The following is a 22,884-nucleotide window of genomic DNA, read 5'->3' on the forward strand; positions in this document are numbered from 1 at the left end:
CATCTCCACATATTAAGCAGGTTCTGAAGTCAGGAGAGCACAAAAGCACCGGCAGAAAAATCCCATAAATCACTTTTTATATACATCAGTTCCATTCATACTGCATTTGAAAATGGCTGACGTATCTCACATCCATTTGGGAGCAGATACATATACGAAAGTGGGTTAGTTGTGGACCGTAATTCTACATTTTGCTGCTCTAAAATGTTTTTAAAATGTAATCGTGTGTTAATATATACAGGGCTTTTCCCCATGTATCATAATAACTAAACTGGGGTAAAACAAATGCTTTAACTTTGGGGAGCTGCCTCAGAATATTAATTCTGTTACGAGCTCTTTCAAGTGCAAATTAGAGGAATAAAAAAAATGCGGTCTTTTTTTATAACTACTTGTGTTAAACTTACTCTCCGGGCTTTCAGTGATAAAGCAGTAGTCTATTAAGAGCAGAAGTGAGAACTGGCGCTTCCTCTAAACTCATATGGTGCGCTGATGATAACGCAACAGCATCCATACGCGCCTTAGTCACCGCGTCCCGGTGCGTGTGCACCCTTTTGAGAGCAATGAAGCACAGCTCGGTACGGTAACCCTTCAGTGTTGTCACTGACAACGCTGGACGCGCACACGGACAAACCCACTGTGGCTTTCCACTGTGGCGGTGCAACAGCCTCAGCTCACAGGCGCTGTCTGCGGCCAAACATGCGGCGGACAGAGAAGACCTCGCTGGGAAGGCGACCGGCGGCTTATATACATACCCAAAAATAACCAGCCAATCAGCGGAGAGCTGCTGCGAGTTAAACGCACCAATTAAAAGGCAGAAGAAACCAAATTAAGTCTGCGGCCGGCTGTGATTGGCCGGCTGTGATATCATTGGCCGTCCCTTACGCCGGTCGCCGCTCATTGGCTGGCACCCTGCAGGGGTAATGGTGCCCCGAGGAAGGCGGGGGGAGCGGTGGGAGGTGGGCGGGCTTGGAGGTTTGAATAGGGAAGTTTGCGGAGCGCAGTTGTTCCCCATCCAGTCCGGTGCCGTGTTTGCAAACACCTTGAACGCCAGGAGCGAAGAGACAAGCGAGGGGGAGCTGACTGACGGACGGACGGACGGACTCGTTTAAGGAAAACAAGCGCACCTTGGTTCGCTTCGCCGGGGGACCGCGCTGTGCTGCTTTCACTGGCTGATTCTCTCTTAAAAAACAAAACAAACAAAACAACAACAAAAAAAACAAGCAATCGCAGCTAAAATATCTCCCACGTAAACCATCGGCAGAGCTCGAGAGAAAATGGATGTTCTACCCATGTGCAGCATCTTTCAAGAACTTCAGATAGTTCACGACACGGGCTACTTCTCAGCCTTACCGTCTCTGGAGGAGTACTGGCAGCAGGTGAATATGTCTGCGTGTTTGTCGCATTTCGTCCTGGTTCCGAGTCAGAAAGGTAGATAAAGTAGCCGCCGACGCGGGTGCCGCGGCGCGCCGGGGGCGGCCGCCCGTCGCCTTTTCGCTCCGAATGCGTAGTGAAGTTTGTGGAAGTGGATCAGTGTGTCAATCTGACAGCTGGAGCCGCCGCTGCACACGCACGAACCGAGACCGGGCCGAGCTCCGAGGCTGCAGCAGGAAGTCGACTTTTACGCGTCATGTGGAGAAACGGTGCCTTTTTTTTTTTTTTTCTTTAGAATTCAATGACTTTGCTGCGCGTTCAGCGACGTCGCCGCGCATTTTCCGTCCCCGGGAAAACTGCCTCGTTGGATTTGGGTTCCACGAACATGAAGTGATCAGATTTCGGTCGTGGCCAGTTTCCTGCTCGGGTGTACGGCTAGACAGAAGCGCACAGCTGGAAAATGTCTCGCGGAGCCGCAGGCGGCTTTGGGGAAGTGTTTCATTCGGCCTCTGCGCGACTTCCCAAATGGTTATTTGCAACTTTTCACGGCCTCTGAAAGTCGGCGAGTGAGCGTGCGTCGGTGAGGAAGGATGCGATTGCATGTCAGAGGAAAAGCAGATGAATGACTCGTGTTTGTAAAGATGGAGGGGGGGGGGGGGGGGGGGGGGGTGTTGCTGCGCGCTTCCTTTAAAGGACTCCGTCTGTCGAGTGAGTCAATAGAGGCTGAAATGACAGCGCACGCGTGTTCAGGTGCGCCGAGACGTGGTCATGAGGGATGCAGATGGTGCTGGAGGAAGGATTTGGGGTAAATTAGACCCCCCCCCCCCCCCCCCATAATAGATCTCTGTAGGTGATGCAGCTACAGGCAGGACCTGTTCTCCATTCTTAGCACATCTAATGTTATACTTGGGCCACATTAGAAACGAGAAGATGTGTTTGAGCGTGTGCAGCATTGAGCTTCCCTCTGTCTGTTCCTGCATCTCATCTTCTTCCTCTTCTCCCCGTTCGGCCAGACATGCCTGGAGTTGGAGCGCTATCTGCAGAGCGAGCCTTACGTCTCCACATCTGACCTCAAGTTCGACAGCCAGGAGGATCTCTGGAGCAAGTTGATTTTGGCTTGCGGGGACAAGGCCAAGGTCGAGTCCGACCCCAAGCTGGCGGCGGCCCCCGAGGAGGACAATCAGGACAGCCAACTCTTGGACAGCAACAGCGTGAATTCGGACGCCAGCAGCGAAGCTTCAGATAGTTCTGAGGAGCTCTCGCCCACACACAGCTTTACCTCCAACCCTCTGGGTGTCTTGGTTGGCTCTGGACCTTTTAGCCCCTCCGTCATCAGCACTCCGCCGTCCTCGCCGGAGGCCAATTCCGAGGCCGTCGGCGTGACAGGCGGCTGGGTTGCAGCGCACACCGAGCTGCACTCGCCGGGCAAAATCAGAAGCGGCGGCGTGGGGAAGAGCACAGAAAAGACGGGACTGGTCTGCGGGGACGCGTCCCCTGACAGCAGGAGGCGAGTACACCGGTGTCAGTTCAACGGGTGCCGCAAGGTTTACACGAAGAGCTCGCACCTGAAAGCACACCAGCGCACTCATACAGGTGAGCCCCCCGAACACACGCAATCAGGGAGGGGCTTCCCCCGTTCCCTTTCATTCCTTAATGGCGCGAGCGTGAAAAGCGTCTGTTTTTATTGAGCGGACGTCAGAAGTGCGAGCAGCTCACTCCTCCACCTCCGCGTCTTTGTCTGGCCGTTGTGTAATGTCATTAAAGGTCCAGAGTGCACGATGTCCTCAGCTGGAGCGCTGCGAGCATTAGCCCTGCATGACTGGATACCTAAACTGTGACCTAATCTATCTGGAATGTGACTGACTGAGCCAGGGGGCGGGGGGAGGGGTTACACATGGGAGATAAAAGGAGTCCCAAACAGATTCAGTTTCATTGTGAAAAGGGGTGAATGAGAGTTGGAGGGGGGACCCCGAGTGGTCATGTGAGGTTTCCCTTCTGTTTGTTTGTTTTTTATTTGAAACCTTTTTACGCAAACCGCGCACGTTCCCATGCGCCGACTCGCGCCATGGCACAACAGGTTCGCTAGAATCTGCCCCCCCACCGCCACCTCCGCCTCCACCATCGGCGGGAGTGATTGATCTCGCCCGAAACGTGCTCTTCCGCCACTGACGTTCACACTCTCCCCGCAGGCGAGAAGCCATACAGGTGTTCGTGGGAGGGCTGCGAGTGGCGTTTTGCACGGAGCGACGAGCTGACCAGACACTTCAGAAAGCACACTGGGGCAAAGCCATTCAAATGCAGTCACTGTGACAGGTGAGCATGGTGGGGGGGGCGCCTTGGTGTCTTAATATGTGTCATCTGCTTTAATATAGATCTACCTCAGCTAAACTCCACAAAAAGGTTTTTTTATTTATTTATTTTTTTAAATCTTTCCAAACATTAATATTTTATTGCCAATCACAAATCCGGCGTCCCCGTAAGCACGTCTGACTCACCAAATGTTCCCGGCGTTCCACAGATGTTTCTCCAGGTCCGACCATCTGGCTCTTCACATGAAGAGGCACATCTAGAGCGGGATCACCGAGAAACGCAGCCGCGGCGAGGAGATGCAGAAGAAGAAGAGGGAAAAAAACAAACAAATGAAACAAACGCCATCTCCCGACCAGTCTCTTGGTGGAACTGTCCCAGAGCAGAGTGGCGGGAGTGTGTTCCAGCCAAAGCATGCCGTTTTGCACCATACTGAAACCCAGTGCCTGCGGGACCTCTCTTTGGAGAAAGGCGCTCTGAAGGTTGTCTGTTGCAACGAGAAAACAAAATTCACGGATGAGAAATCTTTTTTCCTTTCTTCTTTTTTTCTTCTTTTTTTTTTTTACAAAAGTGGACATCCACAGAAAAAAAAACAACAACAAAAAAAAAGATAAAGGACAAAGGGTGAATGATTGGTATGTATGGTGCATGATGTTTTTGGGGACATCTCCAAGGCAGCAGATACACTGGTACTTTACGGAACTGTCGGAGGCGAGCGCGTGTGCACTGTGAATGTCTGCGATTGGCTGACCGGCTCCCACGGAGACGACGTGAGGGATAGCTGGTACCAACCATGCTGTTGACTGAATGGGCTCTCCCGGGGAAAGACGTGCCCACTTATTTTCCTCCTAGTGGCGGGGTGAGGGTATTGCAGGATTGGACGCTCCTGCCGTTTTGAGGGGAAGTGGAGGATTAATCCTCTGGAAGCTTTTGAGGTCACTGTATGACAGGAGCTTTTTTTTTTGGTGTTTTTTGGTGCAGCTACTATAATGTGCAATGTGTTATGTAGCCTGGTTTATTTTACACAAGCTACAAAGCTCATTTGTAGTCCAATTGTATAAGCTGTGTGCTTAGAGGTATAACACAACTATAACTTCAGTATCATAGACAGGTGTTGCATGGTTTTAGGGTTTGTTCATTTCACGTTTCCACTGTAATCAGGACTGCAAATAATTCCAATAAAAGTGCAGCTAAAGTGCGAACGGTTAAATGTTACAATATTGTACATAAAGCCTCGACATTTTTTTTTTGTCACCCATTTCCCTCATCGGGGTTTCTCATCTGGCTGGAAGTTTCATAACTGCTTGTTGATTTTTCTCATATGCCTTGAGGAGTAACTTTGATAAAAACTGTTTCGTTGTACCTTTCTTTTCTATCTAATAATGCACTGTTGACCCTAATGGTGCCTTATGCAAGTGGCTCAGCCCTGTGGTAGCGGCGGTCACGTTTGTCCGTATGGGTGATTTCCGACGGGCTCGCTCAAGGCTCAATTGCGAGGGAAACGTCTTCGGGAGCTTAAACGCGCTACATGTACATCTGGAGCACTTATATTTGTGGATGAAAACGCTACTGTGTAGTACCTGATGGGGGTTTAGTGCTAGCACCCAGGCTAGTTAATGTGCGACCCTCATGTCCACCTCCGTCCCTGGAAGTTGGGCTAAAAAGCTAAAGATTTATTGTAATTACCAGGCTTCAGTCGGACGGTCCTTGCCTTGTCCTGCCTCCCCGTACTGAATAGTTAAAGGCTTTGTTGGCATGGATTCTGTCACAGACTGCTGACTGTGTAGGTTTGGTTATTGACCTGTCTGGGGGAGCGCCGCCTCGGCCGAGCTGCCCCCGTGCTGTAAAGAGCGGGGGGGGGGGCAGCGGCTCGTGGGCGGAGATCAAACAACGACAGTGCACATGGAAATTAGTCCCAAAATAACGACAGGGAGGGGAAGAAGCCCTGACTGTTAGTTTTTTCCTTCTTTTTGTCAATGAGCCGGCACTGTTTCAGGATAAGTTCAGCTCCAGAATAACGAGTTACACTGTGTTGGGGGGGTGGAGGGGGGGGCCAGAAGCATTCGTCTGGTGATTGAGCCTTGATCCGGCCCGCGTTTGCTTGCATCTCTTCCACGCTTCATCATCTCCTCCATCCCACTTCGCCGACTTTATGTCACACAAAACACAGCTCTTTGTTCTTGATCTTTGTAGAAAATGAAAAGAAAAAAACAAAACTTTTGTAAAATTGTTATGTTTATGCTTTATGAAATTTTTATTTGAAATTGTTTTGCAAAATTGTTATATTTCTGTATGAATGTATTTTTTATTGGAATAATAAGAAATTCTTATCTGACTCCGGCGCGTCTCGTTTGTTTGCTCCCCGTTTTTTTCTCCTTCTTGCCACTGAAGAAATGATTTCACAGCTTATTTAAGGAAAAATTACTTTCTCGTCTGTGCTCGATAATATTGACAGAGTCACGTGGCTCATTCTGAAGGCTTTCCTAGGACATTGTGAGCCTGCCTCCTACCCAGGGAAGCTCTGGAGGCCTCTTCCTGTCATAAATTCCATCATAAAAATACCCTCCAAAGCACAAATTATATCTTTGGCGAAACTGGTCGCTAACTGCAGAAGACAGATTTTTATTTTCAAGCAATGATATGTTGATCATGTGCTTTGTGAATGCGGATTCCAGTAAATTTCAGGATATGTGTTTGTAAATGTAAATATCTGGTATTATCGATTGTTGAACGTGAATTCCCGGGGGGAACGGGAGACACGGAGAAGGGATGAAGCCCAACAAAAATGTTTTTTCATCTCAAAGTTGAGGCTTCTTGGCTGAAAATGATGCCCTTATAATGACAAAGCGAGCCAGATCTGTACTCAAATACACAACTTGACTAAAGGCCTTTAGTTGCTTTCCACTTTTTTGACAAACAGCCTGTAGAAAAGGTTCTGCAAAATCCCTCTGCAGTGGTTTTCTGGTCTACGAGGGAGTCCTCTCCTTGGAGCAAGCTAGCTCTCATCAAAGCAGTATAAATAATTTATCTCCATCTCTTACAGCCCATGGCATTTAATTAGAGAGCCGCTTTCATACATTTGTTAGATAATTACTCTACTTGACACAGATAATGATACAAAGCAGCAGTGGATAAACCAAAGAGCTCACTTTAAGTCACAAACACGGGAATCAGACAGGAAAAAAGGCAAAACAACAGGCTTCCTGTGCGCTCTCCTGCTCGCGCTGATGACCCAGAATGGGCAGGAGGCTTATTAGCTCCTCTGATTTCCCGTAAAAGCTCTGTGGTTTATAAATGAAGCTGCGCCTGCAGTTGGTAATTAAGCTCGCTTTGGAGAACCTCCCAGCTTTTCCAGTGGCAAACTGTGTTGTTTTGGCCTGAGATGCAGCAGCTCCTTGATCTCGCTAATCTCCCCTCCCCCACCCCCCTTCAGATCCACCTACGGTTCAGAAAGCAGGGCCGTGCTCATCCCACAGCTTTGGTTTCCTCGTTTTTTATGACCTTGGAGAGCACATGGATGACTTCAGCCCGCAGCTGACTTGCATCTTGGCGACGTCCGTGTGGAATGTCCCCTCGTGAAGTGGACCATCATGCATGAAGTTTCTCGTAAACGTGAGATCGCACGTCGGCTTTGATGTGTCGGGGCCGCGCGGCCTCCAGATGCGTTCCCACATTCCGCCTGTAGTGCAACCTAAGACCTAAAAGGATTAGGGGAAACGATGAATCAATTAGAAATGCCACACAATGTATCTGAAGGTCTCAAAGATGGGCAGAATGTCCCACGACACGACTGCAACGATGTTTACAAAAGAACTGGGACCATTTCCCAGGCTGCTGTCTTATTTATTAGCCACATGCCATTTTTGAAGATTTAAAACGGCGAGAGTGATCTGCAGGGAGTCCAACAGTTTCTCTCCAGATCAATTATCCATATTTGAGATAAACTCTTTAAAATCCTCAGAGGAAACAGATTTGGGGATTAAAACTTTGGATTTATTTATCCAAAATCAATCTTGTCGCTGTTTTAATGATTCTGAGTCCCGCAAAATAACTGAAACAAATGTAGGGCACGTCAGATGGACTGGTTATAGTGGGACAGAGAAGATAAATGGACTGGTTATAGTGGGACAGACAGGGTAAATTGACTGGTTATAGTGGGACAGAGAGGGTAAATGGACTGGTTATTGTGGGACAGAGAGGGTAAATAGACTAGTTATAATGGGACAGAGATGATAAATGGACTGGTTATAGTTGGACAGAGAGGGTAAATAGACTGGTTATACTGGGACAGAGAGGGTAAATGGACTGGTTATACTGGGACAGAGAGGGTAAATGGACTGGTTACAGTGGGACAGAGAGGGTAAATAGACTGGTTACAGTGGGACAGAGAGGGTAAATGGACTGGTTATAGTGGGACAGAGAGGATAAATGGACTGGTTATAGTGGGACAGAGAGGGGAAATGGACTGGTTATCGTGGGACAGAGAGGGTAAATAGACTGGTTATAGTGGGACAGAGAGGGAAAATGGACTGGTTATCGTGGGACAGAGAGGGTAAAAAGACTGGTTATAGTGGGACAGAGAGGGTAAATAGACTGGTTATAGTGGGACAGAGAGGGTAAATGGACTGGTTATAGTGGGACAGAGAGGGTAAATAGACTAGTTATAGTGGGACAGAGAGGGTAAATGGACTGGTTATAGTGGGACAGAGAGGGTAAATAGACTGGTTACAGTGGGACAGAGAGGGTAAATAGACTGGGGCAGAGAACCTCTACAAATTGGGATCCAACAGGTTTTTAGCGACATTTTCCTTGAGTAGTTCTGTTCCTTGTGCTCTTTACACCCTGGAGCACTGGTGCAGCACTGGTGCTTCACTAAAAGCTCTGAGCTCCGGCTCCACTGCTGAGAACTGGATTACCTTCTGTCCCAGTTGGGCTTCCCCATATCTGGAGGGTTCAAAGTCCGGTGATTTGATTAAATGCAAATATGTGAGGACAAAAGAGGATCTAATATCATCCGCAGTAATGGAGGCCTGTAGGAGACCCCAAACAGGTTAGAGTGAGAAAATGTTTTCCCTTTTATGTGATTGTTCCAACACACGGAAGGACACGCGTGCTGCCAACACGCGACGCTGTCCTGTGTCCACATCACCATGTCAACAACAGTGCTTCTCTGGATAACTGACTATTTTATCCTTCCCTTTCAAGCAAATGACATTCCAATTGTGGACGGTAAAATATATTATCATCCAAAATGGCTGTGAAATAACAGACAGGGTGTGGGTGGGAGATATTGCCTTGTCTCTCTCTGTCACTCTCTCTCTCACACACACACACACACACGCACACGCACACACACAGGAAAATAGACTATGATGGAGGCGCACAGTGAGTTAAATGAGGGGAAATAATAAGGAAAGAGGAGGTTATCAAGTTCTGGGCCTGGTTCATTCAGCCAGTCAGACTGGAAGTCATCACATATGCAGACTCCCCTCTGAAAGCTCCAGCATCAGGGCTTTCACCCCCCCCCCCCCCCCCCCCACACACACACACACATACACACACCCCACCCCTTCACCCCCACCCCCCACCCCCTCCTTCTCTGTCTGTTAATGGAGTCTATTAGGGATTTGGCATGTAGGGGAAATGGTACTGAAATCAAAGGTCTCTGACCCTCCTTTACGGTCCCGGCCCACACCGGCACCGCAACCACAGTTGCCACCACCGTGCTATAATCATTATCACCATCACCGTAGCCACCACCACCATCATCATCATCATCATCATCATCATCCCCCTCCTCCTCCTCATCGTTCCTGCTTTCTGTCTGCCCATTTGAGACCTCAGTGTCACAGTTTTCTTCCGAACCGTCGGAGCATGTCATCGGGTTACTCTGTGGCTCTAATTCCACCTTAAATTCTCCCTTAAATAACATGTCATTCCCTAAACAAAGCCCTGCAGTAAGTGAGATTTTAGGGCTAATTGCCATACTGCAATTAGCAGAAGCAATAGTCGCGCAGCTAAGAACAAAGTGAGCCAGATTGTCTGCCCCCACACCAGATTTGTTTGTGTTTGAGCTCCAGAAATCAGCTCATTTGGTCTTGATTCCTTCCTCAAACTCTGAAAACCGCGTCGCTCCCTCTGAACCAGTCTGGCCCAGTCTGGCCTCACACAAGGAGGGGGATTCATAGGTGACGCAGCAGATACCGAGGGGAGGAGCAGGAAATTTCCACCAGATGATGTCACGGGGCAGGACATCCTGCAGAGGTCAGCTGAGTGGTGGGTAAGGTAACAAGGGTGACTCTGAGTTCCTGGTCGCAGGGTGAAAGCTGTGACACATCAAAAGGTCTTTTACTGGAACCAGTCTGAGCCAAACTGGGTGGAGTCTAATTAGGCAGCATCACAAATGGCTATTATCCATTAATCAAGGCTACTTCATTGTTTTTAGCTAACCTTGCCCTGGGCCAGGATTAGCAGGTCACCATACTTGGACTTCCCAGGTTCCCAGTAATTTGGTTTAGCACATGTTTATCTCAGTAATCTCTGGTGGATTGGGTTATTATCTGGATTTGGGATATCGAAGCCTCCCATTCCCCACAAGAAATGATTTGAGAAATGTAAAAGGATTCAAAGGTTTTCTTCTCTGGAGGAATTTCTCCTTGGAAATGGCAGGAAAAAGAAATATGCCTTGGGGCAGGTTCCCGCTGGTTTGGATTGGTATTTTGGTTTTTCTGCTTAATTGGCTTCACCAAATAATTGATCATTATACCAATGTTAGCTCAAATAAAGTATTTAGTCATCGGCCAGTGGAAACCAAGTAGAACTGATTCCAGTAGCTTCCAGTAGCTGTTATTCTGCGATCATAAGAAGTTTGCTTCATCAGGAGCCACAAACTGTTTCAACCTAGGAACCAGGAGCCAGGGCCACGACCCCCAGATGCCCCGGGATGAACTCCACCTTTCAAAAAAACCACCTGCTCTGTCAGCCGACGCGCAGACGAGCCTGCACACGTGCAAATCAAGCTGCAGCCTGGGCTGATCATTTGTAAATGTGTGAAGATGTAAAGTGTACATCAGAAATGTCGCATGATAGCATGCGGTAATGCGCTCACCCCATCGCGGTATGTTTGTGCTGTCAGCTGATAAGATATAATATTGAATTAGCGCCTGGCTCTGATGGAGACCTTGTGGACAGAATTAAATAAATTTGTTTAAATTACCTAATGAAAAAGGAAATCCATGATGCGTTCAGCTGACAAATAGACATATGCCGAGCGGGCGTGTGCACTTGAATGCAACACTCTCATCGGTACTGCAATAAAGAGACGGAGTGACAGAGGACCCTGGGTTCACCGTCCGTCCTCAGAAGACGTCGCTCTAAAGCTCAAGGTAAATGAGTCCATCTGAATACAAATCCGGGTCGAACCAGGTCATAATCGTAATTGTCTCGGTAATTAGATTCACTCTCCGAGTGTCTGGCTTGTGTCAGTCCAGCAGACACACTTAGCGGAATGGACCAAAATACACTGTTAGCCTGTGAGGCCTGGGGTCACGCAGTCAAGACGAGGGGAGGACGGTCGCTAGTCCCTGCTGCTTCTGTCCCTTCTCTTTCCCACTCTCATTATAGAATCCATGGTAGGTCCAGTATAGAAGCAATAATTTGCCAGTTTATGCGCACTAATGATCCGCTTCGCCTTGTTCTGTTATCGTTAGGTCATCGGCTCTGTCGTTACATGTGTTGGCATGGTGCTTTGAGCCTGAGCCCCCGGCTGTGACCAAATAGCTGCACTGTCCCTTCAAACCTGGTTACACTGCTGGACCAAGTGCAGAGAGAGTCCCCATGCTCATCAAGGAGCTGGAGGATTTCCTTCGCAACAGCCAGAGTACAAACTGATGTCCTAAACCTTCCTCCCAGGTTCTTGTGCCACGTGTTCGACGAGACACTTGTCAGGTGAAGTTGAGTTCCGAGATGCTTCGCAATGTCTTTGTCTCTCCTCTTCAGGTTAGGCTCCTTCATTTGCATGTATCACCATGACAACTGCCTCCTGACGGTGTGGCTCATATCTGGCGAGAAGAAGAGAAGAAAGCGAGGCTGTGGATCCGTGTTTCTGGCAGCGTTTTCATTGTAAAACTTCGTCGGCAATCCACTCCAGCCGCGGTTATTGAAAGGAAACGACGAGGTCATCATGTTCTATTACACTTGCTTCCAGGACCTCGGATTCTGCTTCAATGATGGTTTATATGCAGGAAAGGGAGGTTTTAGCAGGTCTGTTTTTGAAATGGCAGCAATCACTACCAAATGTACCTAAAACATCAAATTTAACGACCAAAAATAAAATAAAAGCTGACTTCATTAAGGTTACCTGCATTAAGCTGTCGGACGCCGCTCACTTCCTGCAGAGTTCAACTCAGCTTTGACTCCTCTCAACAAGGGCAATAAAATACCGAGCAAGTGACAACAGGCCAAAGAACGGTGTCGCTTCACTCAAATTCACCTGGCTTGGATTTGGAAAACAGGAAAAACAAGCCAGGAGTTGATATTTGAATGAGTTATCGAGGAGAACGTTGGCTTCAGGAAGCGCTAAAAACCTCATATCGCAGACGGGAAACAGTCCGACACCTCCGCCGATATCAGCCACTTGGCGGTCAGGTCGGAACCTGGAGGGCGTAACATTAAAATGGCGGCCATGCCCAATAGAACACCTGTGCAGCGTAGATTCTGTATATTTGGGTCATACGTGTAATTGAGCAATCATCGGGTTTTACATATCCTTACATTTCAGCTGCTCATCAAAACCGCGGGCTAAATGAATTTGAATCCCTCTCTCTCTACCTCAATCACAGGAATTCATTTCGCCTTAGACGTGCGTATTCTTCGGACCAGACCCTAATTAATTTTTGGTCACACTAATCAATTATTGCCTGTTAAGTGAAAAGATTGGAAATATGGGATGTGGGAAACGTAGCGCGGGAGCGAACAGCGGAAAGTAAATGTGGTGATTGGCGGCGCATTCTGACGGACTTTGACTCGTCCGTGTTGATCCCAGAATTTTCAAAAGGTCGACGCTGCATTTTCAACCAAATCCCTTATCCGATCATAAAAGCACAGAAGGATAAACAGAGGAAGGGCAAATCTTTTCTATATTTGGACGACATCTTAATGCACATCTTTAAGAGTAATTGCCCAACTGTCCGCGAATAACGAAGGGGAATGCTTTGTTTCGCCGCCTTATTCATTGGATCAAAGGCAGCAACATCAATGAGCGCCGTGCTGATGCACAACGTTTCAGGGGCAGCGCGTAGGAACCCTAAAAGGTTCCATAATGGCATCCGTTCTGTGGGAAGCCAGGGGCCTTTTATCGCTTCAGGCAACATGGGAAAAACAGAGAAGTGTCGAAGATGACACTGGTTTATGTGGGATCTCCACTTTCAGCTGGTTTTTGAGACCTTTCTTCAGGCTGAAACGGTCAGAGCCAAACTGGTGCGGATTTATTTCAGGCATTGCTTTATTTGCCTTCATTTATGAACAGGAATGTCTTTTTTGCATCTCATTTCAATTGTATTGGAGCGTTGTGTGGATTCTCCTGATCCTTTTCAGAAGTGGCTTCCTCCCCATGTTTTTGATCACGCCAGTGCACTTTGTACAGATTTTAAAGTCCTGATCACAATAATAGTCCAAATGAGTGATTTACTCAACACAATATTTCCCAACATTTAATTCCCCAAGAATTCTTTATTTCTACTGAAAATACAAAGATTCGCTCACTTTTTAATCTCATTTGTATTGTTATTACATAAATAACAAGAGTAGCAGTGAAGGCAGCTTGAGTTATGTTGTTTGCTCTAATTAAGACCTTACAGCCATATATAATCAGTGTTTTATTTGGATTCCAAGCTGATTTGGGTTAATACTCAAGTGTTTGTGTGCACGTTAAGGCTGATTTTATATCCCACCTGTTAGTAACACAAGCTCTAACCTCACTGACACAGCGTATCCCTGCTTCATGTGTCCCGGCAGTAAATATAGGTGTTTAACCAGGAGACGGCGGGACTGGATGACCGCCACATCACGTCCAATCAGAGCAGCAGACCGGCAACAGGTTACTTTGCATTTTAATTATGAGAAGGTCAGGCCAGAGTTTGTTGGCCAGCACTGCGCTTCATGTGATTAAACAGGCCTGGACGCATAATTTATGGAGCACAGAGGACGCTTTGACCCCGCCATGATTTTACAGTCTCCCACAAGCCTTTGCTGGTGCTACATAAATAACGCCAGCATTTAAGAGAGGGGGAAAAAGGAATGACGGATGCTGAGGTAATTTCATTAACTCCTTTTCTTTAATCTCAGCACAGGACTGATGTTTGAGGTCTTCTCAAAGGTACCAGGCCTCAGTGACAACGCTGTTTCTGAGTTTCATCCCATTTTCTAAAACTCCTCGCAGAACTGTTTCCCGTTGAGCACTCGTTCACAACCTTTCCGCTGCAAATGCTTAAAGATGTCATTTATGTGGCTGTGGAGCCGCCTACCGCATCGCCGCCGGATCTAGTTCTCAGACCTGAGCGTCCATTTACATACTGTAGCGCGTCGGGGAAGGGAGGGGTAACCTTCTCATGCGGGAGTCCAAACACTGTGACATAATTGTTTGGTACATTATTAACACTCGCTGGCTGTGAATGCAGCTCACCATGCTTGGCTGAGGCCTGCACTCCAGCAGAAATTGGGCGTTTTGTCATCGGAACAAAAGAAAGAGGGGGGGTCACTGTTAAAATAATGCGTTCCCACCCTCCCTCACGGGTGCCTGCACACCCGCATCCTACTGATGTCAACACCGACCTAGCATAGCCCCGGGGCCACCTTTCTGTCGGGCTGTGGGGCCCAAATCCTGTCAGTTTATCCGGTTATCCACATGCCACCCATAACTATCAGCACCCAGGAGAGCTGATGGTGATCATGGATGCTAATGCTGAGCTGCTTCTCCGACTGAGGAGATCCAATGGAGCACACTTATAAATCAAAGTGGGGGGGGTCCCTGCAGGTGTCCAGTGATGACACTTGAACTTAAAGTTATCCTCAGTAAAGTTGAGCTTCAGTTAGTATAATTATATACTAATAGTATATAATTTGATGATGGTCATGGCACGTTTCTTCAGAGTTCCTCTGTAGCTTCTTAAATCTGAGATTGTGCCAGATTTGTGTCAGCAGTTCCATTTCAGTATTTCCTAAACAATTCTGTTCGCGGCTGATTAACTCTGAATATTGTTCACGATGGTTGAAATTGGCCATTTTTTACTGGACTCCGTCTCGTCTTGTAGATAATTTGTTGGCTACTGTGCAGCCATGAGCAGCAGCAGAGAGTGCTGCTGCTCCGTAGAAGCCGAGGACCTGATTGCTAATCAGAATCTTTCTAAAAATGAAAGAGACGTCTTTTGGAATGCCAGATGTTTGCACAGACTCCACCGAAGCTGAACCTGTTTGTTGTTTGTTTGCCGACCGGTGTTGCGGCGTGCGGCAAACAGAACTCTGCCTGTGTTTGGCTTTAATTGCTTTACTGCTGTTGCATATTGCAAATCATACGTCTGCCAACACTCCGCAGTTAATGGATCCAGATAAATGAAATATACATTTTGAAAATTGAGCAGGCATGCTTCCAGAATGAAGGACTAGTTAATCACACACAGACAGTTATTCATTGATTCCCCGACTCCTGATAGCGCACTTCCTGCCGTTTCCCCGCCAGCGATTCATTTCTTTTATTTGCATGACAGACTCTGTGTGTGAAGCATCCTTTTACTTTCCTGACATTGTTTGTTTGATTTTTTTTTTGTCTTTCCGTATCCTGTTGGTTTGTTTCGGGGGTGTAAAAGTCTTTGGGAGACCGAGACAGCCGTATCAACTCTGTTTAGCATAAAGCTCGTGGCTGGCCTCGTCCGTGGCCTAATGAAAAGTAGAAGATAGGCTCTGCTTGTCATGCTTGGCTGGCCCTGTGATCGGCAGACTGTGGACTGTTACCCCTCCTGCATGCCAATTAATCTCACCCTGTGAAATTCCGTTTTATTCTTTTCCACATCTTAATGGGGAAAGTTCAGCGGATTCTTTCCACCGATAGTCATGGAACAATATAGGATGTATTTTTGGACATTTTATAGCTACATGCTTGAGGTCTGGACTTTAGCGTCTGATGCTAAAACTCCCAGTTGTGTCGGATTACAGCTTTCGACAGTGTCTGATGCCTCTCAGTGTCATATTTTCCACCTTTTGATATGGTGCGCTGGTTAAAGGGCATCGTCAGCCGCATTAGCATGCCGCTCAGGCGCCCACGAAACATTATTATTCCCTCTTATTTATATGTCAGAGCGGTGGGAGGAACCCCGGGGCTCGGCTCAGGCTAAAGCGCTCCTGGCTCGGTCTCAAACGATGGCCCGAGCGTCTTTAAATGGCCAGTCATCAGTAGCGAAAAGCAAAGATGGATTTCAGATGGGGAGAAACAGACCTGAGCTTGCTGTTTCTGGCCCTCATCATTCATCTCGCAGCCTCCGCTACATGCTTACACAGAGATAAGATGCAGGGGGAAAAAACACACACATGCAGCTATTTTACAAATCAACAACCAGCTTACAAAAACTGTAAAGCTGTTCATCATTAATAATAGACGTGTTTGCAAAGCTCACAAGGAAACTGAGGAATCCAGGTTACAATTCACCGGATGAATATTTAATCGCCAACATCTGTCTGTAAACTCTGCGCCAGTGCCTATTGAAGCTGTTACAAATGAACGTCAAACGGAGAGTAAGCGAGCGAGCCATCGAGGGAACGGAATGAACGCGCAGCAGCGCCAGGAGCAGGAGAGGAAAACAAAAGGAGAAGCGGGAAAAACAGCTAATCATTTTACCGCCTTCATCAAATTAAGCTTGGACTTCACAGGGGAGGGATAAAAGAGGCGGCGCTGTTGGGGTCTGACAGCAGCTCTCACGCGAAAGCAGGCAGAAGTGATCAGAAAAGTCCTGAGTTTTTATCCTAAGAGGAAGAAGAAGACAGTCTGCTTGCTGTCACCAGAGAAGCAGCACCCATTAGCCAACATGGTGGCCACTTCCAGCCGGAAAGCCCAGCTCAAATTACCTTTTATCCATTCGTATCAAGGAATACCTATCAGTCAACAATCCAAATTACCCCAGACTTCCCTTTCAATGGCTTCTGTCGTCTATATGATCAAGAGAAAATAAAAATGTGATTATAAAGTGCTTAAAGTGATGCCGTGTTGAGTAGAAGCTGAGGCAGTTGCCACATCAGAGCATGTGAAATGAGCTACTGATCAGGGCTGGGGGGGAAGTTCTGTTCTTTACAGCTGCAGAGAATGTGGCAAATAATCAAAAAGCATGCTTTGAAAATAGAGGCAACACCCACCACCACCTCAACCAGCCTGATAACTATCAAAACCCCGTGGAGCCAACTTCCACTACAGCGCTAATGAACAAAAGAAATGACTGCTTATGTGCTTTCAGTGGTTACACGATGTGAATTCCTCCATGATGTATTAAAAAAAGAAACACAGCTGAAGAAAGCGTGAGGGAAATTGACGTGAAAGTAGCCAAACAAATCTGAGCACGCGTGAAGAGCTCATGAGGACCTCTTCTCTCTTAATGGATTACAGGAAATTGCTTTTTTTTCATGTTTTCACACAATTTTATTACAACAAAACGCTTAAAAACACTGCAATTATTTTGAGGACATCCTCTAGCGTTTTAATTACCTCCCAACGCCCCTCCAGTGAAGCACGGAGAACAGGTGGGCCTCATAAATATCTAGAAAAATAAAACAGCAGCAACGATTACGACTAAATGGCGCATCGACTATTCATCATCTTCTGAAATCAGCACATTACAAAACATTTCTCACACACATCCTTGTTGGTTCTGCTTGAAAACAAATCCCCAGACGCTCCAGCCTGGGTGGAAACCATCTCTAAAGGTCACCCCTGAGAGCCGCATCACGTTCGAAAGCAATAAAAGAGTGTTGTTCTCATCACCATCCTCCTGAGACAGCTTTTGTCTTTAAATGTGAAAAATGCACATAGAAGGATGGACGCCCTTTTACGTGAAGATGTTTTTTGTCCTGCGATTGGGTAAGGGGCCACAAACCTGACCCCTGACCATGCGCTTGTGAAGATAATTTCATATTGTTTGAAATATTGAAATTCTGAATTAAATGATTCTGTAGTCTGAAACACCTGAACATCAATGTTTCATTAGCTCTTATGTTTGGTAAATGTGCACCAAAAAAAGAGGGGAGGGGGCATTTTGCTGGTCCCACAGCTTCACTGTTTGAGATTACAATGAGGTTAGGGTTAAGTTAGGTGTTAGTTTTGGGTTTAGGGCAAGGGCTAGAGTAAAGGTAGGGGCTAGGGTTAGGGGTAAGGAGTTATGGTTATTGTTTAGGTTAGGGGTTAGGTTTGTTGTTCGGGTTGGGGTGAGGAGCTGGGTAATGTATTATTTCTATGAAAGTTCCCATTAAAGTGAAAATGTGAGGATGTGTGAATGTGTCCCACCAGCCAACTGATTTATACATAAAATTTGCATTTAAAAATTTCAGCTTTTGCTTTTCTGACCTCATGCCTGTGTTTCTGTTTAGCTGTGTTTCCCTTCAGAGCGCTAACAGCTAATTACTGCTCTTTAATTTAACCAGCTATATATTTTTTTTTTTTATTGAAAAGACTTTTGCTAATTTACATATTTGGGATGATTAACTAAATAGCTCACTGTTTATAATTAAAGAATATAATTGTGGTTTTATGACTGTCACAATTAGGACTTTTTTAAAATTTCTGATTCTTAAATAACTTCCAGCCGTCACGTCCCCTCACACAACAACAGCTTTGTTACCGACACATAAGACAAACCCCCATGATGCTTTGCTCTGAGCCCTCCGGTGGGCTGAACCAATGGAGAATGCGCCATTAAATCATGTATCACAGTAATCCGGAATCGTTTTACAACCAAGTCCCTTTAAAGAGGACCAAAACGGGCTTAGCCGTTTAGCCATGGTGCTGTACATCCCTCCCCCCATTCTCTTCTCTTTTCAGCGTCTCCTGGGAACCTGCAGAAGTAATTACATCATTATGAGTCACCCTTTCAGCTCATCCGATTGGTTTGGTGGGAATCATGGAACAGGAAGGAAAGAATTGCAGGTGTGTGTATAAGTGCAACAATACATTTAGCAAAGGGATGGAAGTGGGGAAGCGGACTGTTGTCCTTCTGGGGCCCGCGGAGCCAGTTAAGGTTTGTTCTTCACTGTGATTCATTTCTGCTCTCATTGGTTGCGTTGGCTAACCATTTATTATCCGGCGGCGGTGCTCTCACACTAAAACGAGAAGGTCCATCCAACAAAGTGAAAATGCAAATGTCCCTTTTTTGCACTCTGTGTTTGGACAGGACAAAAGTTGATGCTTCACATGTAAATTGCTGGGCTAGCTTGTTGACACCAAACTCCATAAAATGGAAGAGGCAGAGCTTGTTCTTCCCGACAACCAACTACCGAGATGCTTTCACCTTCACATTTGCAATCCCGTGTTGCCTAGAATCAATATTTCCACCCCTATGTTATGGCCCTCACTCGCCGGACGCCATGTCGGCATCAGGTCAGAAAACATCTTAGCAGCGCGAACGCGGGGGTCGCGCCTCCCTTACAAAAGGGACTGTGCAGTTTCTTTCTTCTGTTCCCTCTTTCTCTGCATGTTTAATATTTGCGGCCCTCTTCTTTGTGAAGTGGAGTTCCCCAGTGACTGGCTGCTGTTTTAACGAGAACCTGCCGCAAACACAACGGACCACAGGTTTATTTATAGAAGAGGCTTCCGACTGCGTAATGAAGCAGCGAATATGCGACATGGCAGCTCCACCTGCCATGTCAGACATGATACGACGAAGGTAAGATGCTGTAAACAAACAAAAAACATGCATGGGCCGCTATTCCTTTTATCTTATTGTGGTTCAAAGTGTCGTTATGAATGAGTTATTATACTGTAAGAGTAGACGTGCCAGTTTATAACTGGGCCCACTTGAGGGAAAAAAAAGAAAAAACTCGGATATCCTCAGTTTCTAATTGACACGTATTGTAGGAGGTCGTTTTACAAGGTGTATTTCCCAGTGGCGCATCAATCCTCAGCGTGCTCCACTAAACTTATTTTCAATTTGCTCAGCTTTTACTCTGTTCACTTGAGGTCAGAGCGCCTCGGCGGCGAGAACATGGGCTGCCGATCTTCTGACTCTTTTGCACTTCAAAGTCTTGCGGCGCACCTTGAGATCACCAACTCTGCATCTCAGATGGAGAATAAAAGAGACGCGTTGCGCTTTGAAGAAATTGATCCCTGAAGATGGATGTCAGACAGTTATGATACCGCGCTGGCTCCACGAGGAGGTCTTTTTATCCTTGCGCGAAAAGCGATGCCATTAGAGCGGCTTTTTACCGCTCCGTAATCTCCTTCCCCAGTGTTGACACTGTGCTGATGTGTTTTTGGATGTCGCGCCACGCAGAAGTGGAAGACAGTCTGCAGTAAATATCTCAGGAGGCAGCTGAGATTTGCCCCAATTTGTTTTCACACACAGATTCTTTGCCAGCTAACGCTTGCTCCTGCATCTCATCAGATGCAACTGTAGAGAAAAAGTAAATCTGCTCCCTCCCGGATCTCTGTAATACTGGCTCAGGAAACAGCACCTAGCACATTCAACAATCACTCCGAACGTGAAACGCGCCGATGGTTCAGCGCTCCGAATGAGTCCGCGCTCCTGACACAACAGCATTTCTATGAGTCTATTAGAAAATAACAATATTTGCAAAGACGGGGGAGGAATACATTATAAGCAGTTAGACTGAAATAACAACCCACATTAGACAGCGATTAGTTTACACACGGCTGCTAATGGATCCAATCACAGCACATTAATAAAGCAGACGGTTAGCTTCGTAGCTACCTGAAGAGCCCCATCAATCTTACACTGAGATGGCTGCAGCTGGGCCTGGCCTGACGGGTCCGCTACCTGGAGTGGGGGCAGCTCCAGTCGCTACGTGGCAGTTTTTCAGCAGTAAGAATACTCATAATGGAAGCCAGCTATGGAGCCGATGGGGTTGCTGATCAATACAGATGAATCAATGACTCCAGGTGCAAGCCCCCACCCCCTCCCGGTAGGACACTTCCACCCACCCGCTGACATTTTCAGCTTCTCAGCAGTGAAGGAAGCAGCTTTGCGAGACATTTTCAGCTATGAAGACTAATAAGCTTCTCCCTCTTTCACGCCAACAAAGGCAAACAGAGGTAAATGCCAAAGTTGTTGTTGCCGTATTTAGCGCAGTGATATAGAACCGATTTACCCAGTGTTTCTCTAATTGGCTCCTTCTGTCGTCTCTAAGTACGGCTTTATTGTTCCTGTCACAACCAAGCCAGCAAAGTGTAGCTCAAAAGGAGATAAGTTCTGCAATGGTAAAACACCTATAGGCTGTAAAAAAATGAAATGTCCGAATAACCTGGGGACGTTACGGGGAAACAAGAAGTGTAGCAAATTGGTAATCTTAACTCCCCAGACTGTCTATACAGATTCAAGCCGATTTTACAGAGATGATGGTAAATATGATTTTAGAGCGTTTGTGCCTAATCCAATAGCATACTCGATGGAAGAAAGAAAGGAGTGCGCGGAGATATAAATCTATTATTCAGTCAATTAATCACCAGAGAAAATGCATGTTTATCAGATGTCTGTAACACTTTCATTCTGATGGATTACACGCATTACAGCTTCGCTTGCCAATCTGATTTGTATTCCTCACTGTGCTGATTACAAAATTAGGCTGCTGATGCACCGCTTTTCACCATCCAAGATTGATGGCGCTGATGAACAGAAGGGAACAAGGAAGTTAGCTTGCAAAAAAAAGTGTGTGTGTGTGTGGGGTGGGGGGGGCAGCTAAATAAATGAAAAGGTTGGGAGTCTGGGGGATTAGGTTGCTGATAGGCTGTATGACGGGCAGGAGTCCGTTGAGCAGTAAGACCTGGATTGCAGTGACGGGTTTGAGTGGGACATTTCCAGATTTTAATTATTATTTTTTTTTTATTTAACTTGGGGGTAAGTTCCCCGTGGTCTGCAGACCAGAACACCCCCAGGCTGTTCTTTCAATTTTATCAGGTCTCTGTCTATCAGCTTGGGACCATGGCTGATTTAAGTATGTGAGCGTGTGTGTGTGTGTGTGCGCGCGTGCGCGTGTTGTGTGCTTCAGAAGCCAGGCCACACATTTAGAAATGATGCCCACGAGCATGTGCACACACACACACACACACACACACACACACACACACACACACACATACACACATGCTGTTTGTTCTCTTATTCACAAGTTCAGCTGCTTTATATGTGTGCATGTTTATGTATGTTTGAGGGCCCTCTTTCCCTCAGGTAACAGGTACCAACAGGACATTTTCTGCTGGAGGCACTTATCAAAGGACTAGCAGAAGGCAAGAATCAGGAGCTCCTTTTCCACTAGAGAAGTGCTGGCAGGTTGTTGCCACATGCAAATCTTGCATGAATGCACGTGGTAAAGTACCAGGCAAACATCTGCCATAGAGAACATTTGTAACAGCGTTCAGAGTAATGTGGATTTGAAAGCATTAATGCACTCACATCTTCCCTCGATTGATCCTGAACCTGCTTTTACCTCCATCAAATCTCTGAGGATCACAGTTTTCCTTCTCAGTCTGTGTTAGTATGCGCGGGTGTGCTTCTTCATTCCATTCCTTGCGCACCCACAAGGCTACCGTGTTGCTTGGTTAGCAAGTAGCCTGTTTCAGAGTTTGATCTCCTGTGTTTTCTGAGTCGTACTGGTTTTGGCTCAACTGGAAGCAGAAAGCTTCTTCCTGGTTTGCCAAGTGCATCTTTGAAGCAGGATAATGTTGCCAGGAGAAACTTTACAAAGAGGATTGTGCTTTTAGCTTTGTTGCTTTCATATTGTTTAGATTTGGATTTTTGGACTGGTAGCAATTCAGTTCTGATTTGATTGTATTCAAGCCAGACCCTTTGTCTTTTCACATTGACGCAGTGTAGCACATTTAATTAGCAAGTTAACAAAGATTTGTATCACAAAATGATTTTTTTATGAGGAGGAAGTACTTAGGGTTAGATGACTTTAATTTGGTGTCATAGTGTTTAACAATCCATTAAACATTAACAATCA

At 46.5% G+C, this 22,884-nt stretch overlaps 1 protein-coding gene across 1 annotated transcript; it reads left to right on the top strand.

The window, feature by feature from the left end:
- Positions 1–982: 982 nt before the first annotated feature.
- Positions 983–6,014, top strand: klf6a (Kruppel like factor 6a). The gene is made up of 4 exons (XM_003967837.3): positions 983–1,376; positions 2,385–2,964; positions 3,561–3,684; positions 3,890–6,014. Exons 1-4 carry the CDS (start codon positions 1,275–1,277, stop codon positions 3,939–3,941), a joined length of 858 nt encoding a protein of 285 aa, XP_003967886.1. The 5' UTR covers positions 983–1,274; the 3' UTR covers positions 3,942–6,014.
- The last annotated feature ends 16,870 nt before the right edge of the window (positions 6,015–22,884 follow it).

Source organism: Takifugu rubripes, chromosome 10 (assembly GCF_901000725.2).
Source record: "Takifugu rubripes chromosome 10, fTakRub1.2, whole genome shotgun sequence".
In the NCBI taxonomy this organism is placed as follows: domain Eukaryota; kingdom Metazoa; phylum Chordata; class Actinopteri; order Tetraodontiformes; family Tetraodontidae; genus Takifugu; species Takifugu rubripes.

Excerpts from the sequence above, each read along its gene's own strand:
- klf6a (XM_003967837.3), top strand. The coding sequence starts at position 1,275 with ATGGATGTTCTACCCATGTGCAGCATCTTTCAAGAACTTCAGATAGTT. Across the intron at positions 1,377-2,384 it reads TGGAGGAGTACTGGCAGCAG|ACATGCCTGGAGTTGGAGCG; the intron begins GTGAATATGTCT and ends CCGTTCGGCCAG. Across the intron at positions 3,685-3,889 it reads AAATGCAGTCACTGTGACAG|ATGTTTCTCCAGGTCCGACC; the intron begins GTGAGCATGGTG and ends GGCGTTCCACAG.